General features: G+C 36.2%; 1 protein-coding gene across 1 annotated transcript; it reads left to right on the plus strand.

Annotated features, from left to right (window-relative positions):
- The first annotated feature begins 19,722 nt into the window (after nt 1–19,722).
- Nucleotides 19,723–24,733, plus strand: LOC108470004 (cyclin-dependent kinase C-2-like). Its single transcript, XM_017771176.2, has 12 exons — nt 19,723–20,098; nt 20,251–20,332; nt 20,419–20,509; nt 20,646–20,675; nt 20,765–20,874; nt 21,002–21,074; nt 21,169–21,289; nt 21,947–22,064; nt 22,774–22,913; nt 23,153–23,210; nt 23,655–23,725; nt 23,805–24,733. Exons 1-12 carry the CDS (start codon nt 19,989–19,991, stop codon nt 24,349–24,351), a joined length of 1,551 nt encoding a protein of 516 aa, XP_017626665.1. The 5' UTR covers nt 19,723–19,988; the 3' UTR covers nt 24,352–24,733.
- Nucleotides 24,734–25,899: the final 1,166 nt, after the last annotated feature.

Consider the following 25,899-nt stretch of genomic DNA (forward strand, 5'->3'; position numbering starts at 1 on the left):
TCGGCAATACAGAAAATTGAGAAACCAATAAAATAAAAAAGAGGAGAACCGGAAAAATGGCACAAAAGAATTCGGCTCCTATGAAACAAGAGGTCCTATGACCGAATTTACCAAGATGGGGAGTTCCACATTCGGCCAACTCAAACACTCCCCTCAACCTTCCAAAATTTTCTCCTACAAACACTCTACCTACCGATTTGAATTACTTCAACCTCCTCCACCCATTCAGCTAGTAACAACTTATTCAAACCTTATTCAAACTCTTCTAGAAACCTCATTGATTTACTCCCAACAACCTCAGCCAAGACCAAGTCGACAACCACCTCAGGAGAGTTTTAATCCAACTCTACCTCTCTCACTACATGGAAATAAAATAAAATCCCTTTGCATTCCATGTGTTTTGAACTCAAGATCCCTTGCCACCATAATAACGCCACAACCATTAGACTACAAGCTCATCTTGTGTCATATTTTATTCTTAACTATTTAAAAGGCTCACTTCCAAGTACCAAGGATTTTATTAACTTAAATAAAAAATTTAGCTAAAGCCTAGGTTTGAACCCAGGACTTCTCCAACACTTCCAAATATGCCCAAATACTTAGCCACTAAAGCCAACATGCAATTGTGATATTTCTCGCACACATAAACTTTTATGTGCTCCCACGCTCAAGCTCCAATCCTTCTATGTAACACCCCTTACCCGTTCACGTCATTTAAGCAGGTACAAGGTATTATGAACATAACACATACCATTAAACATAATCGAGATGTAAATATGTCATCCAATTTGATAGTGCATCGATAACATATGTCTTGAACAATATTAGCCAACTTTAATGGCTTGTACAAAGTAGTGGGTCGAGTATCAGAACCAATATATTTTAAACCTAGGCGGTTATGACACGTAACAAAATAATTAAGCCTACTATACATGCCATAATTCAAAACGTTTAGTTCAAATACCCTAAAGTATTGATAGTGCGGGTAGATCTTCACGATCCTTAACTCCTGAGCAAGCTGGAGGACACTATAAGACAAAAGAGAGAAAACAAAGTAAGCTTATAGCTTAGTAAGTAAGTATGTAAATAATAATTAAAGAATCTAATATGTTTACTCAACAATTCAGGTATATCTACTTTAACTTCACTATTCATTCCACTTTGATTAAGCTGTCTCTGCTGCGTCGTATTCACTAAATAAATCATAACTAGAGTTACAAAACTCGAAATTCAAATCCGTAAAATTTCCCTGAATCTAGACTCATAAAGCTTCTTGCTAATTTTTTTCTATAATTTTTGGTTCAGCTGATTAGTACAGTTTATTAGTTAAAATTTCCCCTGTTACACAGCTCGACTGATCTAATCTCTGTTCACTACGAAATGAATTTCTCTCAGTACACGATTCAAACAACCCTAAAGTCTGTTTCATTTAAAATTAGTCTCAATAAGGAATTTAGGCATGTAAACTATATTTCTTAATTTGCTTTGTACAATTTTTAATGATTTTTTCAAAGTTGGAACAGGGGATCACATATTCATCCTGAGCAAGTCACGTACAATTGTAAATATCTCAAAATATAGAATTCCTTTGCTTGCTCTGTTTCTTTTATATGAAAATAGACTCATTACACTTTAATTTCATATCTCATTCAACCTCTAATTATATTCCTCCTATTTTTGGTGATTTTTCAAAATCATGTCACTGCTACCATCCAAAACAGTTTTAATGCTAATTTCACTCTTTCACACATTCTTTATGCTAACCTTATTTTATCTTATATATGTATATACCACAAATCATTTTCACCACATTTCATTCACCATAAGTGTAGGTCCAAACCACAATGTCACCACAAAACCATCCTGTTGAACAATTCGGATCAATCCTCGATATTTAATGGTTTCAAGACACACCCCACCATCATACTTCATTTAGTTCGGCTCTCTTGTACACATGGTGAACACTTAGTACCACTCATGCGACCTAGCCGATTTGTCTCGTAGCTCTCTTGTCTACATGGTGTCCGTCACTTGGAATCACGCATGCGACCCAATTACATTTATCTTTCACGTAGCTCTCTTGTCTACATGGGATACATCCCGTATCACACATGTGACCTAGCTACTACATGGTGTCTCGTAGCTGTACACATGATGTGCACTCAAGATCATATATGTGACCTAGCTACGCCCTCTATTTTATTCGATCTCTCCAATGTTCAACCGGATCTCTCTCTATGTCTATTTCCATTCTTCCAATAGTCGATTTATATTTTAACATCAGCTAGTATATTTATATAATAGGTGAAATATAAGAATGTATATGAAATTATTGTAATATTTACATACAAACTTACCTTGGTGCAAAATGTGGAAATTTTACAATTTAGTCCAAAACTTTTTCCTTCCCCCGTTCGAGGTCAATTCCACGCCTTTCTTGATTATGGAGCTTGAAAGTTGAAGAAACCCTAGCTATGGAGAGAGGGAGAATTCGGCATCAACTAAGGAGGATGATGATCAATTTTGTGTTATTTTTCCCATTTTATTTCATTTAATATCCAAATGACCAAAATGCCCCTCCTTACTAAACTTTCAAAAATTCCTTCCATGTCCTAATTTTGTCCATGAACTTAAAATTGGTCAAATTGCTATTTAAGACCTCCTAATTAATATTCCAAAGCAATTTCATACTAAAAACTTCTGGGATGCAAATTTTGCAACTTATTCGATTTAGTCCCTACTTTCAATTTAAACACTTTAGACATAGAATTTCATCACGAAATTTTCACACAATCATGCAATCATATCATAAACCCCAAAATAATTATAAAATAATTATTTCTATCTCGGATTTGTGGTCATGAAACCACTATTCCAATTAGGCCCTAATTCGGGTTGTCACAATTCTCCCCCCCTTTAGAGATTTTCGTCCCCGAAAATCTTACCGGTAAAAAGGTTTGGGTACTGTTTCCTCATAGCTTCCTCAGGTTCCCACGTAGCCTCTTCTATCCCATGTCTGTGCCACAATACTTTCACTAAGGCTATACTTTTATTTCTTAACTGTTTAACTTCTCGAGCCAAAATCTTTATTGGTTCCTCCTCATAGGTCATATCCGATCGAATCTCAATTTCTGTTGGGGAAATCACATGTGAAGGATCAGAACGATAACGCCGCAACATTGATACATGAAACACGTTATGAATTCTTTCTAACTCTGCCGGTAAGGCCAACCGATATGCCATCGGTCCAATTCTCTCAAGAATCTCAGACGCCCAATAAAACGCGGACTCAACTTGCCTTTTCGCTAAATCTCGAATCTTTTTCCATGGTGACACCTTCAAGAATACTTTATCACCCACCGAAATTCAATCTCTTTTCTTTTAAATCAGATATGACTTTTGTCGATCTGAAGCAACTTTCAAGCAATCCCAATTACTTCTATTTTCTCTTGGTTTCTTTAACTAGATCAACTCCGTGAATCTGCTTTCTCACTAAGCTCGGTCCAATATAAAGGAGTCCGACACTTACGACCATACAAGGCTTCAGACGGTGCCATTTGTATACTTGATTGATAACTGTTATTGTAGGCAAACTCAATCAAAGATAGATATTTCTCCCAACTACCTCCAAATTCTAAAACACAAGATCTAAGCATATCTTCGAGTACCGGATTACTCTTTCCGCTTTGACCATCTGCTTGTGGATGAAACGCGATACTAAAGTTCAATTTTGTACCCAAAGCTTCTTGTAACTTTTTCCAAAATCTCGAGGTAAATCTTGGATCTCTATCGATATTATAGACATAGGTACTCCGTGCAACTTCACAATTTCAAAGAATATATAATTCGGCTAATTTATCAAGTGAGTAATCGTGCGTCATCGGTATAAAGTGGGTGACTTTGTTAATCTATCAACCACTACCCAAACAAAGATCCTTCTTTTTAGGAGTTAAAGGCAAACAGTTACAAAATCCATGGTAATCTTGTCCCATTTCCACTCAAGCACCATTACGGTTGAAGTAATCCTCAAGGCACTTGATGTTCAAATTTTACTTGTTGATGATCAAACACTTGGTTACAAATTCGAAATGTCCCTTTTCATACTTGGCCACCAATACAGACTTCTTTAAATCATTATACATTTTTGTGCTACCAGGGTGAACTGATAAATGACCATTGTGCGCCTCATGTAATATTTTTGAATCAATTTATCGTTTTTCTACACATATCCTGTCTCGAAACATCAAACGATCGTCTGGTCCAACTCGAAAATCTGAGTCGTAACTCGATTCGCATTGAGTTCTCTTGGTCCGCAACTCACTATCATTCTTTTGAGCATCACAAATCAACGGAGAAATAACGGTTTAGCTCTCATCTCTGCTAAGATTGACCCATCATCAGACAATGCTAACCCCGTATTCATGGCTTTCAAAGTAAAAGGAAATTTTCTGCTCAAGGCGTCAGCAACTACATTTGCTTTTCCCGGATGATAATCAATCACTAGATCATAATCCTTTAATAATTCAAGCCATCTTCGCTGTCGCAGATTTAGATCCTTTTGATTCATCAAGTACTTCAAACTTTTATGATCAGTAAAAATTCGGCATTTTTCACCGTACAAATAATGTCGCCAAATCTTCAAGGCAAAAACAATAGCGGCCAATTCCAAATCATGTGTAGGATAGTTCTTCTCATGCGGTTTTAACGTCTCAAGCATAAGCTACCACTTTACCCTCTTGCATCAACACACATCCAAGGCCTGTCAATGATGCATCACTATAAATTACGAACTCCTTTCCTGGCTCGGGTTGTACTAAAATTGGTGCTTCAGTCAATCGTGCTTTCAACTTTTCAAAACTCTACTGACATTTATCAGTCCATTCAAACTTAACATTCTTTTGCAACAACTTAGTCATAAGAGAGGCAATCATCAAAAATCCTTCAACAAAACGTCTATAATACCCGGCTAAGCCTAAAAAGCTTCTAACCTCGGATACATTCTTGGGCGGTTTCCAATCAACGATCGCAAAAATCTTGCTTGGATCCACCCGAATACCATCACCTGAGACTATATGCCCCAAAAATCTGACTTCACGAAGCCAGAACTCACTTTTACTAAACTTGGCAAACAGTTTCTTTTCTCTCAAGATCTGCAATATGGTTCTCAAGTGTTCGGCATGTTCAGACTCATCCCGAGAATAAATTAAAATGTCATCTATAAACACTACTACAAACTTATCCAAATATGGCCTAAGATCCGATTCATTAAGTCTATAAATATAGTGGAGCATTTGTTAAGCGAAAGGCATCACAAGAAACTCATAATGTCCATACCTTGTCCTAAAGGCGGTTTTCGCACATCTGACTCCTTAACTCTCAGCTGGTAGTAACCAGACCTCAAATCAATCTTTGAAAACACTGTGGCCCCCTTTAACTGATCGAATAAATTATCAATCCTCGGCAATGGGTACTTGTTCTTTATAGTCACCTTATTAAGTTGACGGTAATCAATGCAAAGTCTCATTGAACCATCCTTCTTCTTTACGAATAGTACAAGAGCACCCTAGGGAGAGAAACTCGGTCTCACAAATCCCTTGTCTGCTAACTCCTGCAACTGAGCCTTCAATTCTTTTAATTCAATGAGCCATTCTATATGGAGCAATCGAGATCGATGCGATCCCAGCAACAAATCAATGGCAAAATCTATCTCTCGTTCGGAGGCAACCCGTGCAATTCCTCCGAAATACATCCGAAACTCACAGACTATCGATGATCGATTCAAATTTCAGTTGAGGCAACTCAATATTCATTACATAAGCCAGATAAGCTTCACACCCTTTTCTCATGTATTTCTATGTAGACATGTGCGAAATCACCATAGGCAATTTATTTGATTCAATCTGTTTCAACCCACGAATTTCTCCATTTTCACATTTCAACTCTAGTGTCTTTTGTTTACAATCTACCTTAGCATCATACAATGTTAACGGTCCATTCCCAAGATAACGTCAAACTCACCAAATGGTAACAAGATCAATTTGGCGAAAAAAGTGACCTTGAATCATTAATGGGCAATTCTTGCAAACCTTGTCAACTAGCACATATTGGCCTAAGGGATTCGACACTTTAATCGTAAACTTAGTAAACTCAACAGACAACTTTTTATTGGATACTAAATTCATGCAAATATAGGAATGAGTGGACCCGGGATCAATCAATGCAATAACAATAGTATCATAGAGAGAAAATGTACCAAGAATGACATCGGAGATGATGCATCTTCTCGAACACGTATAGCATAAGCTCTAGCAGGTGCTCTAGCTTCTGATCTTGCCGTTGAATCTTTCATCGCAGTTTTACTACTAGTCCCACCTCCAGTATTTCTCGGTGGTCTACCTCTACTAATGGTAGTATTCTATCTAGCACTCTGAAATCTTTCTTCTTTAACTTTCTCCGAACAATCTCTAATAAAATGCTCGCGAGAACCGCACCTGAAACAAGCTCTCTCGGGTCCCCAACACTCACCATAATGTTGCCTGCCACATTGCTGACACTCGGGCTTTCTAGGTCGCACATTACCCACACTTGCCACTGAAGTAGCTTGAGCTTTAGACCCTGAATATGCTCTACCACGATCTCTGTGGATCCCCAATTGAAACTGTCATTCGAGGGTTTGTCTCTTTGGACCTCTTTGATTGAGATTGAAATGGCTTGCTTATCTGTCTTTTTCTAACATCTTGAGCCTCAATAGCAGCTTTTCTTCTTTCTTTGTTCAATTCTTCGACTTTAAGAGCTCGATCAACTAATACTACAAATTCTTTCAACTCCAAAATTCCTACAAGCACTTTAATGTCCTCATTCAGCCCATCTTCAAATCTTCTACACATAATGGCCTCGGTGGACACACATTCCTCAGGCATACTTGTTGAGTCTTACAAATTCGCGTTCATACTCGCTACTGAGACATTTTTCCTGCTTCAATTTAAGGAACTCCTTCCGCTTTTTATCAATAAATCGTGACTTATGTATTTCTTTCTAAATTCTTCTGGAAGAAATCCCAAGTAACTTTTCTTTTGGCACCACTGCTACCAAAGTCTTCTACCGGTGGTAGGTCAATCTCTCAAAAGTGATACAAAGACACTTTAAGCATTCCTCGGTGTACATGAGAGCTCATCAAATACACGGTAGAATTTTCAAGCGAATTCCGCTTTCTCGGGATCATCATCTACCTTTGCTCTAAACTCTTAGGCCCTTGTTTTCGAATCTTGTCAACCGGAGGCTTGTTCATTCTTACCAAATCTATGTCTTGGCATTCAGGAATCGCCCGAGGTATAGGAGGGGTGGAGGAGGTTGAGCATTTGGATTTGCTCGAATAAATTCAAGATACCAATTGTTCATCATTTGGAGAAAGGCATCCGAGCCTCATCTCCTTGTCTCAATGTCTCGGTCTACTTTCCACAGTAGCGGTCCTTGTGCGGGAGCCGACGCATTACTAGCAACATCATCACCGTAGCAGTTCCTTGGGATCCATTACTATATTAAAACAAAACATAGTTTAGAATAATCAGGAGTCACCACACTATCACAATATTTTATGGCATGTATAACTAGACTTTTACAAACACTTTATTAGTCCGAGAACCGACTAAACCATGGCTCTGATACCACTAAATGTAACACCCCTTACCCGTTACCGTCATCGGAATAGGGTACAAGGTATTACAGAACATAACACATACCATTAAACATAACCGAGACAGAAATATGTCATCCAATTTGATAGTGCATCGTATAACATATGTCTTGAACAATATTAGCCAACTTTAATGGCTTGTACAAAGTAGCTGGTCGAGTACTGTAACCAATATATTTTAAACCTAGGCAGTTATGACACGTAACAAAATAATTAAGCCTACTATACATGCCATAATTCAAAACGTTTAGTTCAAATACCCTAAAGTATTGATAGTGCGGGTAGATCTTCACGATCCTTAACTCCCGAGCAAGTGGAGGACACTATAAGACAAAAGAGAGAAAACAAAGTAAGCTTATAGCTTAGTAAGTAAGTATGTAAATAATAATTAAAGAATCTAATATGTTTACTCAACAATTCGGTATATCTACTTTAACTTCACTATTCATTCCACTTTGATTAAGTTGTCTCTGCTGCGTCAGATTCACTAAATAAATCATAAATCGAGTTACAAAACTCGAAATTTAAATCCGTAAAATTTCCTGAATCTAGACTCATAAAGCTTCTTGCTAATTTTTTCTATAATTTTGGTTCAGCCGATTAGTACAGTTTATTAGTTAAAGTTTCCCTGTTACACATCGATGATCGACCTCATTCACTACGAAATGAATTTCTCTCAGTTCACAATTCAAACAACCCTGAAGTCTGTTTCATTTAAAATTAGTCTCAATAAGGAATTTAGGCATGTAAACTATATTTCTTAATTTGCTTTGTACAATTTTTAATGATTTTTTCAAAGTTGGAACAAGGGATCACATATTCATCCTGAGCAAGTCACGTACAATTGTAAATATCTCAAAATATAGAATTCCTTTGCTTGCTCTGTTTCTTTTATATGAAAGTAGACTCATTACACTTTAATTTCATATCTCATTCAACCTCTAATTATATTTCTCCTATTTTTGGTGATTTTTCAAAATCACATCACTACTACCATCCAAAACAGTTTTAATGCTAATTTCACTCTTTCACACATTCTTTATGCGAACCTTATTTTATCTTATATATGTATATACCACAAATCATTTTCACCACATTTCATTCACCATAAGTGTAGGTCCAAACCACAATGTCACCACAAAACCATCCCGTTGAACAATTCGGATCAATCCTCGATATTTAATGGTTTCAAAGACACACCCCACCATCATACTTCATTTAGTTCGGCTCTCTTGTACACATGGTGAACACTTAGTACCACTCATGCGACCTAGCCGATTTGTCTCGTAGCTCTCTTGTCTACATGGTGTCCGTCACTTGGAATCACGCATGCGACCCAGCTACATTTATCTTTCACGTAGCTCTCTTGTCTACATGGGATACATCCCGTATCACACATGTGACCTAGCTACTACATGGTGTCTCGTAGCTTTCTTGTACACATGATGTGCACTCAGCATCATACATGTGACCTAGCTACGCTCCCTCTATTTTATTCGATCTCTCCAATGTTCAACCGGATCTCTCTCTATGTCTATTTCCATTCTTCCAATAGTCGATTTATATTTTAACATCAGCTAGTATATTTATATAATAGGTGAAATATAAGAATGTATATGAAATTATTGTAATATTTACATACAAACTTACCTTGGTGCAAAATGTGGAAATTTTGCAATTTAGTCCAAAACTTTTTCCTTCCCCGCTCGAGGTCAATTCCACGCCTTTCTTGATTATGGAGCTTGAAAGTTGAAGAAACCCTAGCTATGGAGAGAGGAGAATTCGGCATCAACTAAGGAGGATGATGATCAATTTTGTGTTATTTTTCCCATTTTATTTCATTTAATATCCAAATGACCAAAATGCCCTCCTTACTAAACTTTCAAAAATTCCTTCCATGTCCTAATTTTGTCCATGAACTTAAAATTGGTCAAATTGCTATTTAAGACCTCCTAATTAATATTCCAAAGCAATTTCATACTAAAAACTTCCGGGATACAAATTTTGCAACTTATTCGATTTAGTCCCTACTTTCAATTTAAACACTTTAGGCATAGAATTTCATCACGAAATTTTCACACAATCATGCAATCATATCATAAACCCCAAAATAATTATAAAATAATTATTTCTATCTCGGATTTGTGGTCACGAAACCACTATTCTGATTAGGCCCTAATTCAGGTTGTCACATTCTAGGCCCAAATTCGGGGCGTTACAACTCTACCCCTTTAAAGAAATTTTGTCCTCGAAATTTTCAACTATCAGAACAGTCGCACATCCTAGCTTACCACACTACGCTCTCGCTGCGTACTCTAACCCTAATAACACAATCACACACCAAACCATCTACCCATCAAAGCGGATAGATATCACATGTATACCATTTTCAGAACACATACAGAATAAATACAAACTCTAATTTTAAGTGTAACAATATAGTCTAATATTTAAGAAATCACAGTATTTCTATCTACTACTTTTTAATGAAAACAACATCAGTTTCAGAAACTTACAGATTCAGCGCCAGAGACTCGGTATGCCACATTTTTCAGAAGAAATATCTCAAGCATATCACATATGTAGAAACAAATTTTTGAAATTCAAATTTTGAAAACTCATTCCACAGCTGAGTTATGCAACCTGGCTCTGATACCACTAAATGTAACACCCCAAACCCAGCCTAGACGCTATGGCAGAATTTGGCGTGTCATGTTGAGGTGTCTTTCGAAAGTTGGACTTGTTGGTAGAAATTCGTTTCTGAGTTGAAATTTCTTTGTTAAAAATTCAAATCATCTTAACCATTTATTAATCATTCAAAACGTCTCTATTTTAAAAAAAATTGTTTGTTGCGGAAGCAATATCCAAAAATGTTGTAAAAACGCGGTGTTTTAAAAATAGTTAATCTTTTCAAAAGCCAGCTTTCTATCAATATCAGTCAAGTATCAAATAAATAAAGGCCAAATAAAATAACTTATGTTTAAGAGGCTTTATTACAGAATCAAAACCCAAAGCGAAATTTTAAATATAAATAAAGTTAAGCATTAAAAAGCTGCGGTCGTGTGGCCACCTCCGAGTCTTTTGCGGCTCTAAATTGTCTAAGGCTAAGGATTACCTACACAGTTAAAAACGGGGTGAGTTTACGAAAATTCAGTGTGTGATCCCTTAAAATAAAAACAACAAGAAGATAACGAATGCAAAGCGATGCAGGCGAGCCCTTTAGTAACGAGCGGTGTGGGCTAAGCCCAATCAATGTCGAATCGAAACAAAATACATGTGGGCCTAAGCCCATTAGAGTGACAGTATCAGTAACAGATGCAATAGTGCAATAATGCAATCCATTCCAATCCAGCCAACACACCGCCTGTACCAACCAACACACCATGTGGGGAATAAAATCGACCCACCCAACCAGCACACCAATATCGCAGCATAGCTGCCAGAAATAATAACACAATAAAGCTGCCAGATATATACACGGCTTACAGCCATCAGTAGCGGTAATTTGATCGGCACAAAGGCATCAGTAGCAGTAATATGATTGGCACACAGCCATGGGTAAATATGGTCGACACAGAGTCATCAATAAATATGATAGGCACATAGCCACAGGTAAATACGACTAGCACAAAGCCATATTTAGGTTGGCACAGAGCCATAATCAGATTAAGCAACACTAAGCTTTCCATCGGTCCACAGTCGTCTCATATGACCCGTGCGACCTTAACAGATCAATACTGGATCCAAAGTCGTCTCGTATGGCTCGTGCAATCCTATCAAAATAGTACTTCCTTCATATCAATGTCCCAACCCCATGCAATATGTCGTGTATGTCATGCTCAATCATCATACGTGCATGCAAAATGGTCGTGCTTAGTAACAGCCATTTAAGCATATATTAAAAGCATATCAGCTTTACAACCACAGTCAAGTTAGTTAAAACACAGTCATTTAATTACAGTCAAATCAGTCAAATTTATAGTCTAAGTCGGTCATTTACCCACAAGGGCAAAATAGTCATTTTACCCTACAAGGGTATTTCAGTAATTTTACATTACAAGGGTATTTCAGTAATTTTACAAATTAGAGGCATTTCAGTAATTTTACAAACCGGAGGTATTTCAGTAATTTTACAAATCGAGGGTATTTCGGTAATTTTACTATCTAGGGTCTTAACGGCCCAACAGAAGGTCCACCATCACCCCGAGCGACTTATGTAACCTAATAGACATAACGATGCAAATGGGCCGAAGGCCCATACTCGGCCCAAATGAGCCTACACACTCGTGTGGCCCATTTAGCCCAAAAACAGCTACAGCTATGCAAACGTCACAGTCCAAACAACACTTGCCACATCACATACATTTTATCTGTGTGGGCCTACGACCCCATTGAGCCCACACGGCCCATTTAGCTCAACGGAGCCTAGAACAGCCCAAGACCACGAAAGCGCTTGTGGTGGCCTCTACAGTTTATCGCCCATGTTCGTGGACTCGGTTCACCACATGTGTGATTGCACGCTCGTGTGACGTCATACGCCATATTTTTAGCTTTTCGGCATTTTGCCGATCTACAGTCATATTAGTGTAAATAACACATACTTTCTGCTTTTAAACGATTATAGAAAACCGCATACAAATACACACACTTTCAGCTTTTCTGCCGATCATCAAACATAGCATACGGTTACACACTAATCACGTAGAGTACTAAGAATTCACGATGGCCAGAACCTATATTCAAACATAACATTCAATTAATCACTAATCAAATAGTGTTAAAAAAACCCTTAACAACAACCTAACCGAAAGATAAACTACCACTTGCTTTGAATAGATTGGTCGACTGTGATTTGCCTACTTAATCCAAAGTTTGGTGCAGTCACCCTTCCGCAACCTAGCGGAAGGTCCCGAACCACCGACACCCTACGTTGCTTACACTTGGGGCTAGAGGCTACGTGCTCAATCTCCGTCGGCACCCTTGCCATCACTTTATCACTAGCACCCCTTTTTCCCATCTAAAGTTTGATTAGCAGAGGCTACTTACCAACCCGAAAATAGAAATGGAAAGAGATTGAAAAGGGGTTTGAAAGGAAACGAATTTGAGAAAAAGACTAGATTTAACCAAAAAAATTTAGGAAAAAAGGAATAAGATATTCAGCTTAAGAGAAAAAGAGGAAAAAGGGATGTAAATAGAGGGGAAGAAAACAACAATCAGTTGCGTAAATAGTTTGAGAGACTTGGGAGTATTCGGCCACCAAGGAGAAGAAAAGAAAGAGATGTCAAAGAAGGGTAGGATGAACAGATTCGGCAGGCTGTGAAGGGAAAGAATTGGTCACTAGAAAAAAAAAGAAAAATAGAATACTTGAGTGGCACCCACCAATTCAGCTAGAAAGGAGAAAAACAAAAAGAAAGCATGAGAGGTCACTTTTTAGTATACGCTCGGCAATATAGAAAATTGAGAAACCAAAAAAATAAAAACGAGGAGAACCCGAGAAATGGCACAAAAGAATCCGGCTCCTATGAAACAAGAGGTCTTATGTCCAAATTTGCCAAGATGGGGAGTCCCACATTCAGCCAACTCAAACACTCCCCTCAACCTTCCAAAATTTTCTCCTACAAACACTCTACCTACCGATTTGAATTACTTCAACCTCTTCCACCCATTCGGCTAGTAACAACTTATTCAAACCTTATTCAAACTCCTTTCAAACTCTTCTAGAAACCTCCTTGATTTACTCCCCAAAACCTCAGCCAAGACCAAGTCAACAACCACGTTAGGAGAGTTTTAATCCAACTCTACCTCTCTCACCACATGGAAATAAAATAAAATCCCTTTGCATTCCATACGTTTCGAACTCAAGATCCCTTGCCACCATAATAACGCCACAACCACTAGACTATAAGCTCATCTTGTGTCACATTTTATTCTTAACTATTTAAAAGGCTTACTTCTAAGTACCAAGGGTTTTATTCACTTCAATAAAAAATTTAGCTAAAGCCCAGGTTTGAACCCAGGACTTCTTCAACACTCCCAAACATGCCCAAATACTTAGTCACTAAAGCCAACATGCAATTGTGATATTTCTCGCACACATAAGCTTTTATGTACTCCCACGCTCAAGGCCCAATCCTTCTAGGCCAAATTCGGGGTGTTACACCTCTAATATGACTCCGTAAATATTTAATGAAAATATTTACAGGTCTGGTTTACGATAAAGGAGTCCAAAACTACACTTTTTGTCACCACTGACTATCGGGTCGTTACAACTGTAATAAAGTTATGAAATGAAATGTAAATAAGAGATTTTTATAATACTAATAATAAAAACAAAATAACATAAAAGAAAACTAAATTTCAATAGATAGAAAAAGTAGAAGGAATCAAATCTGATGATGGGTGACTAGCTTGCTTCGGTAATCCCAATCAACTGTCGTTTTGGGTTCCTTGTCAACCAACTAGTCACTACCCTAGTAAGATCTTCCAATCTTCTACTAACATAATGAGTCAACAAGGACTGCTTATCTTCCGACCTCACAGTTCAGACTAGCTTAGGGTGAAGGTGTTCACGGATGGGCAATACCAATTTTAGGTTAGTTCCCACCTTGATGACTTTTCGGGGTTGTTAGGCCTAGGGTTTGTTTCACGCTCTTCATTTTCCAAACAGGTAATCCATTGAGTAACCCTACAAAATAATTAATAGATCATGCCTCCACTTGCTAATCCCTTATTGAAGGATTAGTTCCTCATGGCTTTCATAAATAACATGGAACAGATGGAAGAATAAAACATGTTGAATGATTTGAAGTGTAGAGTTTAAGAAAAGCCTGATTTATATAAATAACAACATGAATCCCCAAAAGTTCATTGTTTTTACAAATCAGATCTCTTAAAGGAAAACAATGAACAAATAAACTAAACTCTAAAAAACCAAAGAAAGAAAGAAAACAAAATTAAATCTAAAGATAGAATCTAGGTAAAAAAATGGAATGCTCCCTATAACATGTGCCAAAGGAGCCTATTTATATCCTTTAGGTGGCCGTTATCCTTAGCCCTAGGTCAGTTGACGTTCCCAAGCTTTAAGTTCAATTGTGCGGACCAAAACGCCCATGTTTCGTGTTTAATTTTCATCCCGGAGTCGATGTTGCGACACAACAAAACCTGTTTCATGATATAAAAGTCAGCATGCTCTTCATTGGGATGTCTTCAGGGGTATGTCATGACATCCTTAGTCAGTGTCGCGACATTAAAGGCAGTTTCTTACTTTCTCCATTCTGCTTTCCATGTTGTGACATTGGATCTCCTGTGTTGTGACATAACATCCGATATCAGCCGAAAATGCCTTCTAATGGTCCCATGCACACTCACATAATACGTTAACCCCTATTTAGGCCTCATTCAGCCCTTAAGGTCAATAAAAAACTTAATTCACACATTTTATTATATGTAAGTAAGACTAAAGAAACTTAACTCAAATGTAACGGAAATGCTTGTATTCAGGCTCTTTAAGTATAAAAACTAGTTTAATCTGCTACACTAAATTATGGTAGATCAATACCTTTGAACATTCTTTTGAATTTAAGGTGGCCATTCTTACTAATCTTGAGTTTTGATTTACGTAATTAATACTCAATTTTGAATATGAGCAATATTGATCCAAGTTGTTCTTTACTTCATGGCATGAATCCCTAATAACTTTGAAGAAAAGAAACCTATTGTATTAAAAAAGAATATGAGAAATCGGTATACTTCCTCTACCCACTTTGAATTCATGTATCTTTTTGTCATGTTCTGATTTACAAATCATTAAGGAAAAAAATGTTTTGGCATAAAATAAAAAAGATAAGGTGAAAATGGGTCACAGTAACACCCTTTGCTCGACCCGATTATTAGGTTCAAGCTACAATACGCTACATTCGTTGCTAGAGCAAATACAGACAATTATACACTATTTGATTATTCAAACATGTAAATAAGTATCATTCACATTCATAATATATTACACAATCATTTTCTGTCCACACGAGCTGAGAAAGCTCTTTTGCTAACCCAAGTATGAATTAGGACCAAAATGTAAAGTTTTAAAAATCTCGAGTTGACATCGCAAATTCATAATTTCCTCGTCACGAGATTGTCAACTCAATGAGTTACGCAGTGGCTTCATGTATATCCACATCGTAATGACATGTATATTTACGTTGCAACGCCACTCACTGTCAAATGATGTTGCGACTTCAAGGACTCATGATCGCGACATTGCCCCTATTTTTGGCAAAATGTACATTTGGAACCTAATTCAAGTGTTTCCAATCCCAAAATATCATCATATCCATTCATATATCAATTCCTTCTATGCTAAAACAATACAATTAAACTAAGACAAGTCTATCTCTCTTGGAACCAACCATTGAACATAATACACTAAACATATTTTTCATTTAAGCATATTCAATTTCCAATTCAACCATTCATATCTAAATGCTTCATTTACCAATTCAAATAGGATTCATTATGCAAATTAAGAAATAAGCCATTTAAGGAACTAAGTTGACATGAACTAACCAAAACATTCATTAAGCTATTTATCATGCTTTTCGTTTCTAAACATTCATCAACCTAGCTATTTCAACTAATTCATTCGCAACCTTTAACATATTAATCCATACAAAACTTGTAATCTTCATTCACAAAGCCATCAACCTTGACCAAATCATACAACTATAAGTTAAATACCATGTTAAGCATTCAAATGTAATCATTGTTATATTTACCATACAACAACTAAGTCAAAATGATTGTTTGCATAACAAAGAACCTTATGTACATGCCACAATATCTAGACTCAAAATGAACATATATCTATCGTCTCATTGATAGTTTGTGCTTCACATTGATCTGGCTAGACAAGTTTCCCAAGGTGACAAGCTACCAGGAAAGGAAACAACTAGAGTAAGCATTAAGAATGCTTAGTAAGTTCAAATGGAATTACTATACTTACCTTGATCATTTTAAGCATAACAAACTACCAATCATTTTCACATTCAAAATGGCTATCCTTGAAACATATTGGCACAACTATATATATATATATATATATATAAACATTAACAAACAAATAGGTTAGTCATACTTACATATCATGAGTAATATTATGAACATTAAGGGAATCACACAACACATATCAAGTTAGAAGTATAACAATCCATTTCCAATTAATTTCAAGTTTTCTATTTTAATTAGATTGAATATCGCCCGGTGGAACTATAGTAAAACAAATTCTGATACATGGGTGAATAAGTTGCTCACACAAGCTGACATTATATCAGAGTTCCTCACACAAGCTGTCATTTTATCAAAGTTGCTCACACAAGCTAACTTATGTTAGGTTACCTGCCCGGGCTAAACCTAAATTACATATAACTCGAGAATCTGCAATAAATGCTAGACCATTTTATAACTTGTAAAATCCCTGATCAAGCGCGTGTATAACCTTATTAGAATGCCAAACATATCCTAACCTTTTACTAAGTTCACACGGGTATCATTTCCATATATACATCATTACTAATTCCTGTATCTGATCGCATAATTCATTTACATGTCTTTTAATTAATCAAATTTCACATTTGTACCCTATACTATTACATAATAACCAATAAACACATGAGATTTGAATTTAGTCCACAATTAGCCATACATGCCAAATTTACTAGATTTCTAATTATATCTAAACATAGATATATGAAATAAAAAAATAAAATAAAATAAACTAACAAGTTTCATATGAACTTACCTGTTCAAAATGTGAAAAGGGAGCATACTTTAGAGACTAATCCTCAATTGTAACTTTTCCCCGAATAACTTCACTTCGATCCAATTCTTGATCTATACAGTTATTTTATGTCACCAATCAATACCAAATATTTCCATACTATGCTATGATATGCATGATTCTATAAAAAATTTATTTTTAATTTCCCCTAAATTTTACATGTTATTCAATTTAGTCCCTAAACTTGGGATAAGCTTAACTTTCAATTCCTAGCTTCGGATTGAAATACGATTTCATATATTCTCATTAGAGCCTTATAGTTTTATTTATAATATTATTTCATGAATTTTTTTAAATTTATTCAAATTAGTCCCTCTTGTAACAAAAGTTAACAATAAGTTAAATTAACTTTACAATCTAATCCTTTTCATATTCTAAGCTTAAAATCTATCAAATTCAAGCCCAATTCTTCAAGAAATCAACAATAAAAAATTTATAAAAATTTAATAGTTTCACAGTTTGGTACATGGTCTAGCTGAATTAAGCTCTCATGATCTCAAATTCATAAAAATTACAAGAACAAGAATTAAATTTACCTACCAAATCATGGCAAATGATTTTAAGCTTCCTTAGGTTTTTCTTCTTCATGGATGGCAAGGAGATGAAGTTGAAGGATGGATTTCACATGTTTTCCCACTAACTTAGTTTTGTTAAAGTTTAATTAAACTAATCTAATTAACATAATCATGGTTTAATTAACTTAATCTAACTTTAATCTAACTTTAGTTGATTTTACCATCATCATCCACATTCTCCTATTTAAAAATGGTTTGATTGTCATTTAGGACCTTTGGCTAATTGCTATTTTAATCCTCAAACCTTTTGTCAATTAAAAATCTATAACGATTGAAACTTTACAATTTAGTCCCTGAGCCTTAATTAACTATTATTTCAGAAAAACTACTGGACCAATCTTTAATATATTTTATATTATCTCCATAAATATTCATATTAAATATTTTATATTATTTCCATAATTGAATATTTATGGACTCGGTTTATGGAAATGGAGTTTTGAAACTGCAATTTCTGATATCACTAAAAATCGAGTCGTTACAATCACCTTGCTTAATGCCCCTTATAGGTTAAATTAACTTGTGCGGGCCCCATTAGTAACAATCTGATAAGACACTGTCTATATGCATTGCATAATTAAATTTAACCATTTCCCATCAAAGTCCATAGCACATAGAATTGCTCAAACAAAATTCAAATTTAACCTATCATGCGCCTTATTCGTTTCAAGTTTTAGAGCACTTATGCACCATTTTCCCTTCTTCTTCTTTTTTATAAGATTTAGCAATTCTAATGCCATAACAACATTATCACTAATTTGGCTACCTTTGATGAATGCATTTCGAAACAAAGTGATGATCTCATTAAGGATGGACTAGATTCTCGAAATCAAAATCTTAGAAATAACCCTATAAACCATAGTGCACAAGCTTATTGGGCGAAAATGACCCACCTTTTCTAGACATTTTCCTTATGGGATTGGCATAATGAAAATTTTATTTAATTCCTTTAGTTGAGGAAGTTGAGCCGTGGATCTGAAACCAACTATCTACATCCTGCATTCGGTTCAAGTGCTTTAAGACATCTCAAATCAAACATTATTTTTATAACTTCCTTTTCTGTGAATGGAGAATTTAATAAATATTTTAGATTCTCTAGTATTGAGGAACCTCCAAACCAATTAAGAAATTATCAATTGATTGTGAACTATTTTGATTCGGTTGATTATAAATACTTATTTTTGGAGGGTTATAAATGCTTTTAAAATAGTCTTTAAAAAAATTTTAATATCATATTGGCATTCAAATAATTTTCCATTTTCACCTTTTTTGTAAGTATTGTGTTCGTGATAGTGGCGGAACCAGAAAATTATTTGGGTGCGGAACTAAATTATATATTTTATAATAGTAACTATGCAATTTCATTATTTCAATAATTTATATATTTATAATTTTTAATGGATTAAATCAAATTTTTATCATTTTAAAAAGACTAAATTATAATTTTTCATTACTAATTTAAAATTTTAAATTATAAAAATTTAAATTATAAAATTTTTATTTTAAAAGGACAGGACCTGCACTTGTTCGTGAGTTCTTTTATTTGCTAAGAAAATACACGGTATTTTCAAAGAGAAGTTTAGACTTTAGTTTTGGGCCTAGTGATATTGGGTTGGGTTTAAATAAGCAAAGCAAATATTACAAGATAAGAAAAAGGAAAACCGTATTAGTATTTGAAGTTTGGGAAATAGGGCGAACGGGGCAATGCCTTTGGAATGTGGAATTGGGGAATTTGCATGCAATTTAGGTATATTGAGAACCTCTGCTAGTGTGAGTTGTTCAAATCCGCCGCCGTTGGTGTAGTCAGTATTCGGCCTTTCGGTTCAGCTGCAGGGAATTGTGTGTTTATTTAAGTAGCTGCTAAATTGATTCTCAATCAAAGAATCAGATGGCGATAGCAGGGGCAGGGCAGCTTAATCTGAACGAGTCGCCCTGCTGGGGATCAAGAAGCGTCGATTGTTTCGAAAAGCTCGAGCAGATTGGAGAGGGTACCTACGGGTCCGTTCTTCTGCTTTCCCTTCCTCTTATTTTCAATTTAGGGTTTATGTTTGTTTCTCTATTTTTCTTAAATAGGGCGTTCTAATTTCTCTTTGCTTAATAACCATTCACTGCCAGTTTAATTCAATTGCTAGTACTATATGTTTTTGCAGCCAAGTTTACATGGCCAGGGAAATAAAGACCGGTGAAATTGTTGCTTTGAAGAAAATACGCATGGACAACGAGAGAGAAGGAGTATGTTCTCGCCTTATACATTTATGTTTCATATAAATCAAAGAAATCATAGCTAAAAATTGCTCTTTCTCTACAAACTTGTACAGTTTCCCATAACAGCTATTCGTGAAATTAAAATTCTGAAGAAGCTCCACCATGAGAATGTAATTAAGCTCAAAGAGATTGTTACTTCTCCGGGTAATTATACGTGCTTGTCATTTTGCAATTGCCCCTTTGGCTTTTAATGCATTTATTGATTTGACTCCTACTTCTTAAAATTACTCCTTTAACCTTTCCTTCATATTTCCTGGTTTTATATTATTTTTAATTGTAGGTCCGGAGAAGGATGAGCAGGGGAGACCAGGCAAGTGTTGTACCATTCCTGATTAAGGTGTTATTGTCTCACACTTAATATTTGCTATGGTTTAACTCTTTCCCTTTTTTGCATTATAGATGGTAACAAGTATAAAGGTGGAATTTATATGGTTTTCGAATACATGGACCATGATTTGACTGGCCTTGCTGATCGACCTGGGATGAGATTTTCAGTTCCCCAAATTAAGGTAACCATTTTATAGGCAAAAAGGATAGAGAAGAGAGAGAGAGAGAGAGAGAGAGAGAGAGAGGGAGAGCACTCTGCATTCAATCATCATAATTTTGTTCTTCTAACCATGCTACCCTTTCTTCCAGTGTTACATGAGGCAACTTCTTACTGGGCTTCACTATTGTCATGTAAATCAAGTACTTCACCGTGACATCAAAGGTTCTTACCTGCATACCTGATATCCCCTTGTTTAATATAATGTTGTCCCTGACTATGAAATCCAAATTAAGGTTCTACTTATTCATTGATGCAGGCTCAAATCTTCTTATAGACAACGAGGGTAACCTCAAGCTTGCTGATTTTGGTCTTGCCCGTTCATTCTCAAATGATCATAATGCAAACCTTACAAATCGTGTTATTACCTTATGGTACAGGTATGTGTTTTTTTATTCTTGGGTTGAACTGTGTTGATGAAACTTTTGGTGAGAGGACTAAGAGAATGGATGGATCATTTGGGTGATCGATCTGCAAGGACAGGAAAAGATATTAGGAGGGCATCGGAGTTTGGACTCCAGAGCACCCTCCGATGCTTTAGTCAGTATAGGTTCAACCGTTCAAGGACTAAGGGTTGAGTGAGATAGAAATTTAGCACGGTTTGAGAGCTTACCTTATTTAGTGAGTACCTTTCCATATTTATAGGTCTCTGTTCTCTGCCCAAAGACGAATGGGCAGATGTCCATACCTAATTTCCATCACGGGGAGCAGATCCTATCTTTTAGGGCCGTTAATTTCCTCATATTTCATATGTTCTTTGACTGAGCTAGAGAATTTCTGTAGAAGTTTCTTGATGCTAAAACTTTTAGCAGGTGTGAACACGGTGTTCACACAAGGGAAAATTCCTTTTGGGCCTGCGTGGCCTGGGCCTGTTAGGCTGATCCTTATTGGATCCTTCAGTCCTTGGTAGGCTGCTGAGCTATTTCAAGCCCGAGTTTGTGGAGTAATAACAAAGCGTATGCTAACAACCTTGAAATGTATTTAATGAAAAAAATACTAGTGCTGTGTTTCCTTCTCATTTTTGTTTATTTTCTCAGACCTCCGGAGCTGCTTCTTGGAGCAACCAAGTACGGTCCAGCTGTTGATATGTGGTCTGTTGGTTGCATCTTTGCTGAGCTCCTGCATGGGAAGCCTATATTTCCTGGAAAAGATGAGGTTAGTTGCTTTATTTTGGATTAAATGATTGAGTTTTATAGAAAGATACAACATAATTGAAGGTTGTTACATCTTATGCCCTGGAATATCCAATCAATGTTGTAGAATCCTGGTTGTATTGATAGCTGAGATCTTCTTTGATACTTGTAAAGTGTTCTGGTCATTTTTTTATATATTACTTCTTGATGATATAAGCGTCTAGAGATCTTACCTCAGAAGTTGAACATTTTGATGAAAACAAAAAGAAGCTCCCAAGAAGAAAATTGAAATAAGAAATTTGAGCATTGATATCATCTCTTTTCTCCCAATTATCCGTGTATCTGCCTTATGTTTTACTTATTTGCATATCTTTATTATTATTATTATTTTTTATGTAGCCTTTGCTAGAATATGAAAGTATAGTCGTTTCTCCATCTATCAGAGAATTATTTTCATAAGAGGGATTACTGGTTTATTTGTATAGCCTTGTCTATGGTTTGTTGAAGTTTTGGATTGACACTAGATCTTACAAGTTATACCAGTACAGGGTTATCATGTTAAACTCTGGGTGAAAATTCACTCCTAGACACACACACACACATGCAAAATCATGTGCGTACACATGTACTCACTCATTTGCATATTGAAAGGTATTCCTATTTCATGGGCCTTTATCTGGTAATTGCTTGCAAGACTCCAGTATGAAATGCTATACTGGTAATTGTTGCAGCCAGAACAATTAAACAAAATATTCGAGCTGTGTGGAGCACCAGATGAAGTCAATTGGCCTGGGGTTTCTAAGATTCCTTGGTACAACAACTTCAAGCCAACAAGGCCAATGAAGAGACGTCTCCGCGAAGTTTTTAGGCAGTAAGTTCACTTACACTGTCATGTAGCACTTTTCCCCCTTGAGAAGTTTTTAGTCATAATGCTGATATGTGGGATCAGGGAACTGATCCTTGGCCAATGTAACCTCCCATTGGTGTCATGTACCTGGAACTTATTTATAGATATTGGTCTACTTATGCTGGCATGTGATATTTTAAACTCTCGAGTATTTTTTGAAATTTATCTTATCACTGACATACATATCTGTCAATTTGCTATAGTTTTGACCGTCATGCTTTGGAATTGTTGGAGAGGATGTTGACTCTTGACCCTTCTCAGGTACCATTTGGTATATTTGTTTGCTTTATATTCATTTATGCTTCATAAGAATCACAGGATTCTTTTCTCTGCTTCAGGTGATCTTTCACTTTTAAATCATATGACTATTGAGTCTTTGACTTAAATCAGGGTTCATTTGCACAGGAGTTGTCTTCTCTCTAGCCTTTCAGATCAAAATGATTGGTTAAATGGATTAAACTGAGGAATTTGCTGTAGTTTTCTGTAGATATAAATTTTTCCCAATCAAGCTGCCTATGTAGTCCAGTTGCTTCATCTGACTAGAATTAAGCCAATTTACGTTCATCAATTTGCTCAAACTTTGAAATGTAGAACTGTACTATTGATTTAGTAATTGCAATCAAGAAAAGTTCAAGCACTTATCTTGCTCTTTGAAAGTTAGCAGCTAGTTCTCATGTGATTCTATTCTCTTTGTTCAAAACATAGAGAATTTGTGCCAAGGATGCCCTTGATGCCGAGTATTTCTGGACTGACCCATTACCATGCGATCCAAAGAGGTTTGCTTGGATTTCCCCTTTCTGGTAACTTCGTATCTTTTTCATTTTTATGAATTATTAATGTTTCCTTTTGGTTCAGCTTGCCTAAATATGAATCATCACACGAGTTCCAAACCAAGAAAAAGCGCCAGCAACAGCGACAACATGAAGAAAATGCAAAGCGGCAGAAACTACAGCATCCACAACCTCATGCTCGGCTTCCGCCAATTCAGCAGTCTGGCCAAGCACACGCACAAATGAGGCCTGGACCTAATCCACCCTTGCATGGTTCTCAACCTCCAGTTGCTACAGGGCCTGGCCACCATTATGGGAAGCCTCGTGGCCCTGCAGGTGGGCCCGGAAGGTACCCCGCAAATGGAACAAGTGGGGGATACAATCACCCAAACCGCGGTGGTCAAGGTGGTGGGGGTGGTTATAGCAGTGGGCCATATCCACCACAAGGACGGGGGCCACCATATGGCTCAAGTGGTATGCCTGGTGCAGGTCCAAGGGGTGGTGGGGGTAGCGGTTATGGAGTTGGAGCTCCCAATTACTCGCAAGGTGGGCCTTATGGAAGTTCTGGTGCTGGACGTGGGTCTAACATGATGGGTGGAAACCGGAATCAACAGTACGGGTGGCAGCAATGAAGTTGCGATTTGATGATGTATGAATGTATTGAATGAAGTTGTGATTTGATGATGATGATATTAATGTAATCAATGGCACGGTATAAATAATTAAAGAAGTAGCAGCGTGTCATGTGTATTTTGTCGTCAAAGGTTAAAACTGAGTGAGAACTGAGAAGAGAAGCACCGATGATGTTAGCCGACGCCACTATGGAGTTGATTGCCAAATGCCAGTACATTACTGGTTCTGCTTTTGGTTCGGTTGGCAAGCTGCCTACCCTTTTACTCCTTAGCTTTAAAAAATTTATTTGCGACTTTGGGTTTTAATGTTTTACGTATAATTATACCTATACGTGACATTAATTCAATTGAGTTCAAATATTTTTCTTTTTTTTTTCTTTAATTTTACCCAGAGATATTTTATGTTTTTATTTAAATATTTTCTATAAAATATAACTGTGGTGTCACTTGAATCATAACACGCCCAACTTTAAATATATAAAATTGGGTAAAAGAACCGTATAGATTCATGTATTGTTGATAAAGGAGCAAACAAGTCTTCTAAAAAAAGCTGTTACGTAAAATGTAAGTACATTGTTAAAATTATTATTTGTAACTGAAATCATCGAAGTGGATAACATGGTAGATGACTTCTCGGTTTATGGTGACTTGAAACCATCTAAATGCACGACATGGTTGATGGCTTTTCAGATTACGATGATATGTCATTAATGGTGTTGACATGGCATTATAGAATATTAATAATTATATATGACGTGGAAATTTAAAAGTTTGTGGGGTCAGAATGATTATCCAATATTAGCCGATAAGTTTGTGCAATGTGATTTTTATGGCGGCCATTACAATAATTGTCAGTTGTCTACGACCAATCTTGGAGAAGCTCATTTTGCCTAACCATTCTAGTTCTATTGCTAGTCGTCACATTTCGAATAACATTGTAGTGGCTTAAGAGGTGATTCATTTCATGAGGATTACCCGTCAGCCTTGTCTGTGGATGGCCATTAAGGTGGACTTGGAGAAAGCGTACGACAAAGTTGTTGGTAGGTGGGGATAAAAATGAACTTATGGGAAGTTAATTGAAGGCCTCAATGTGTGTAATCATATCATTATCTTTAAGGTTCTATTCACCTCACCTATACTTTGGTGTGTAAAAAAGTTACTAGCAAATGAACCTAAAAGATACAATGAAACTCAATGAATGTTTACATTTTGCACTGACGAAAATAGTCCATTGAGCATTGAGCGAAGCATAGCAAAAGAATCAATTTCTATAAAGAACTTTTGCCATTATTCTTTATAGAAAAATATTTGAATATAAAAGATGGTGAGAGAATAGAAATAAATGTTTTCCTATTTTTGTTTGTTTGTACCAAATGAAAGTTTACACTTATTTATAAGAGTTCTTGTGCCTCTTCATAAAGACATAACTATCCAATATGCTTATTTGGATAGTCACATCTATTACCAATGAACTTAACTATTCAATAGATATATATTTGAATAGTTATAATCCTTTGTTAATTAACCAAATGATCTTATCAATATGAA

This window comes from Gossypium arboreum, chromosome 8 (genome assembly GCF_025698485.1).
Source record: "Gossypium arboreum isolate Shixiya-1 chromosome 8, ASM2569848v2, whole genome shotgun sequence".
Classification (NCBI taxonomy): domain Eukaryota; kingdom Viridiplantae; phylum Streptophyta; class Magnoliopsida; order Malvales; family Malvaceae; genus Gossypium; species Gossypium arboreum.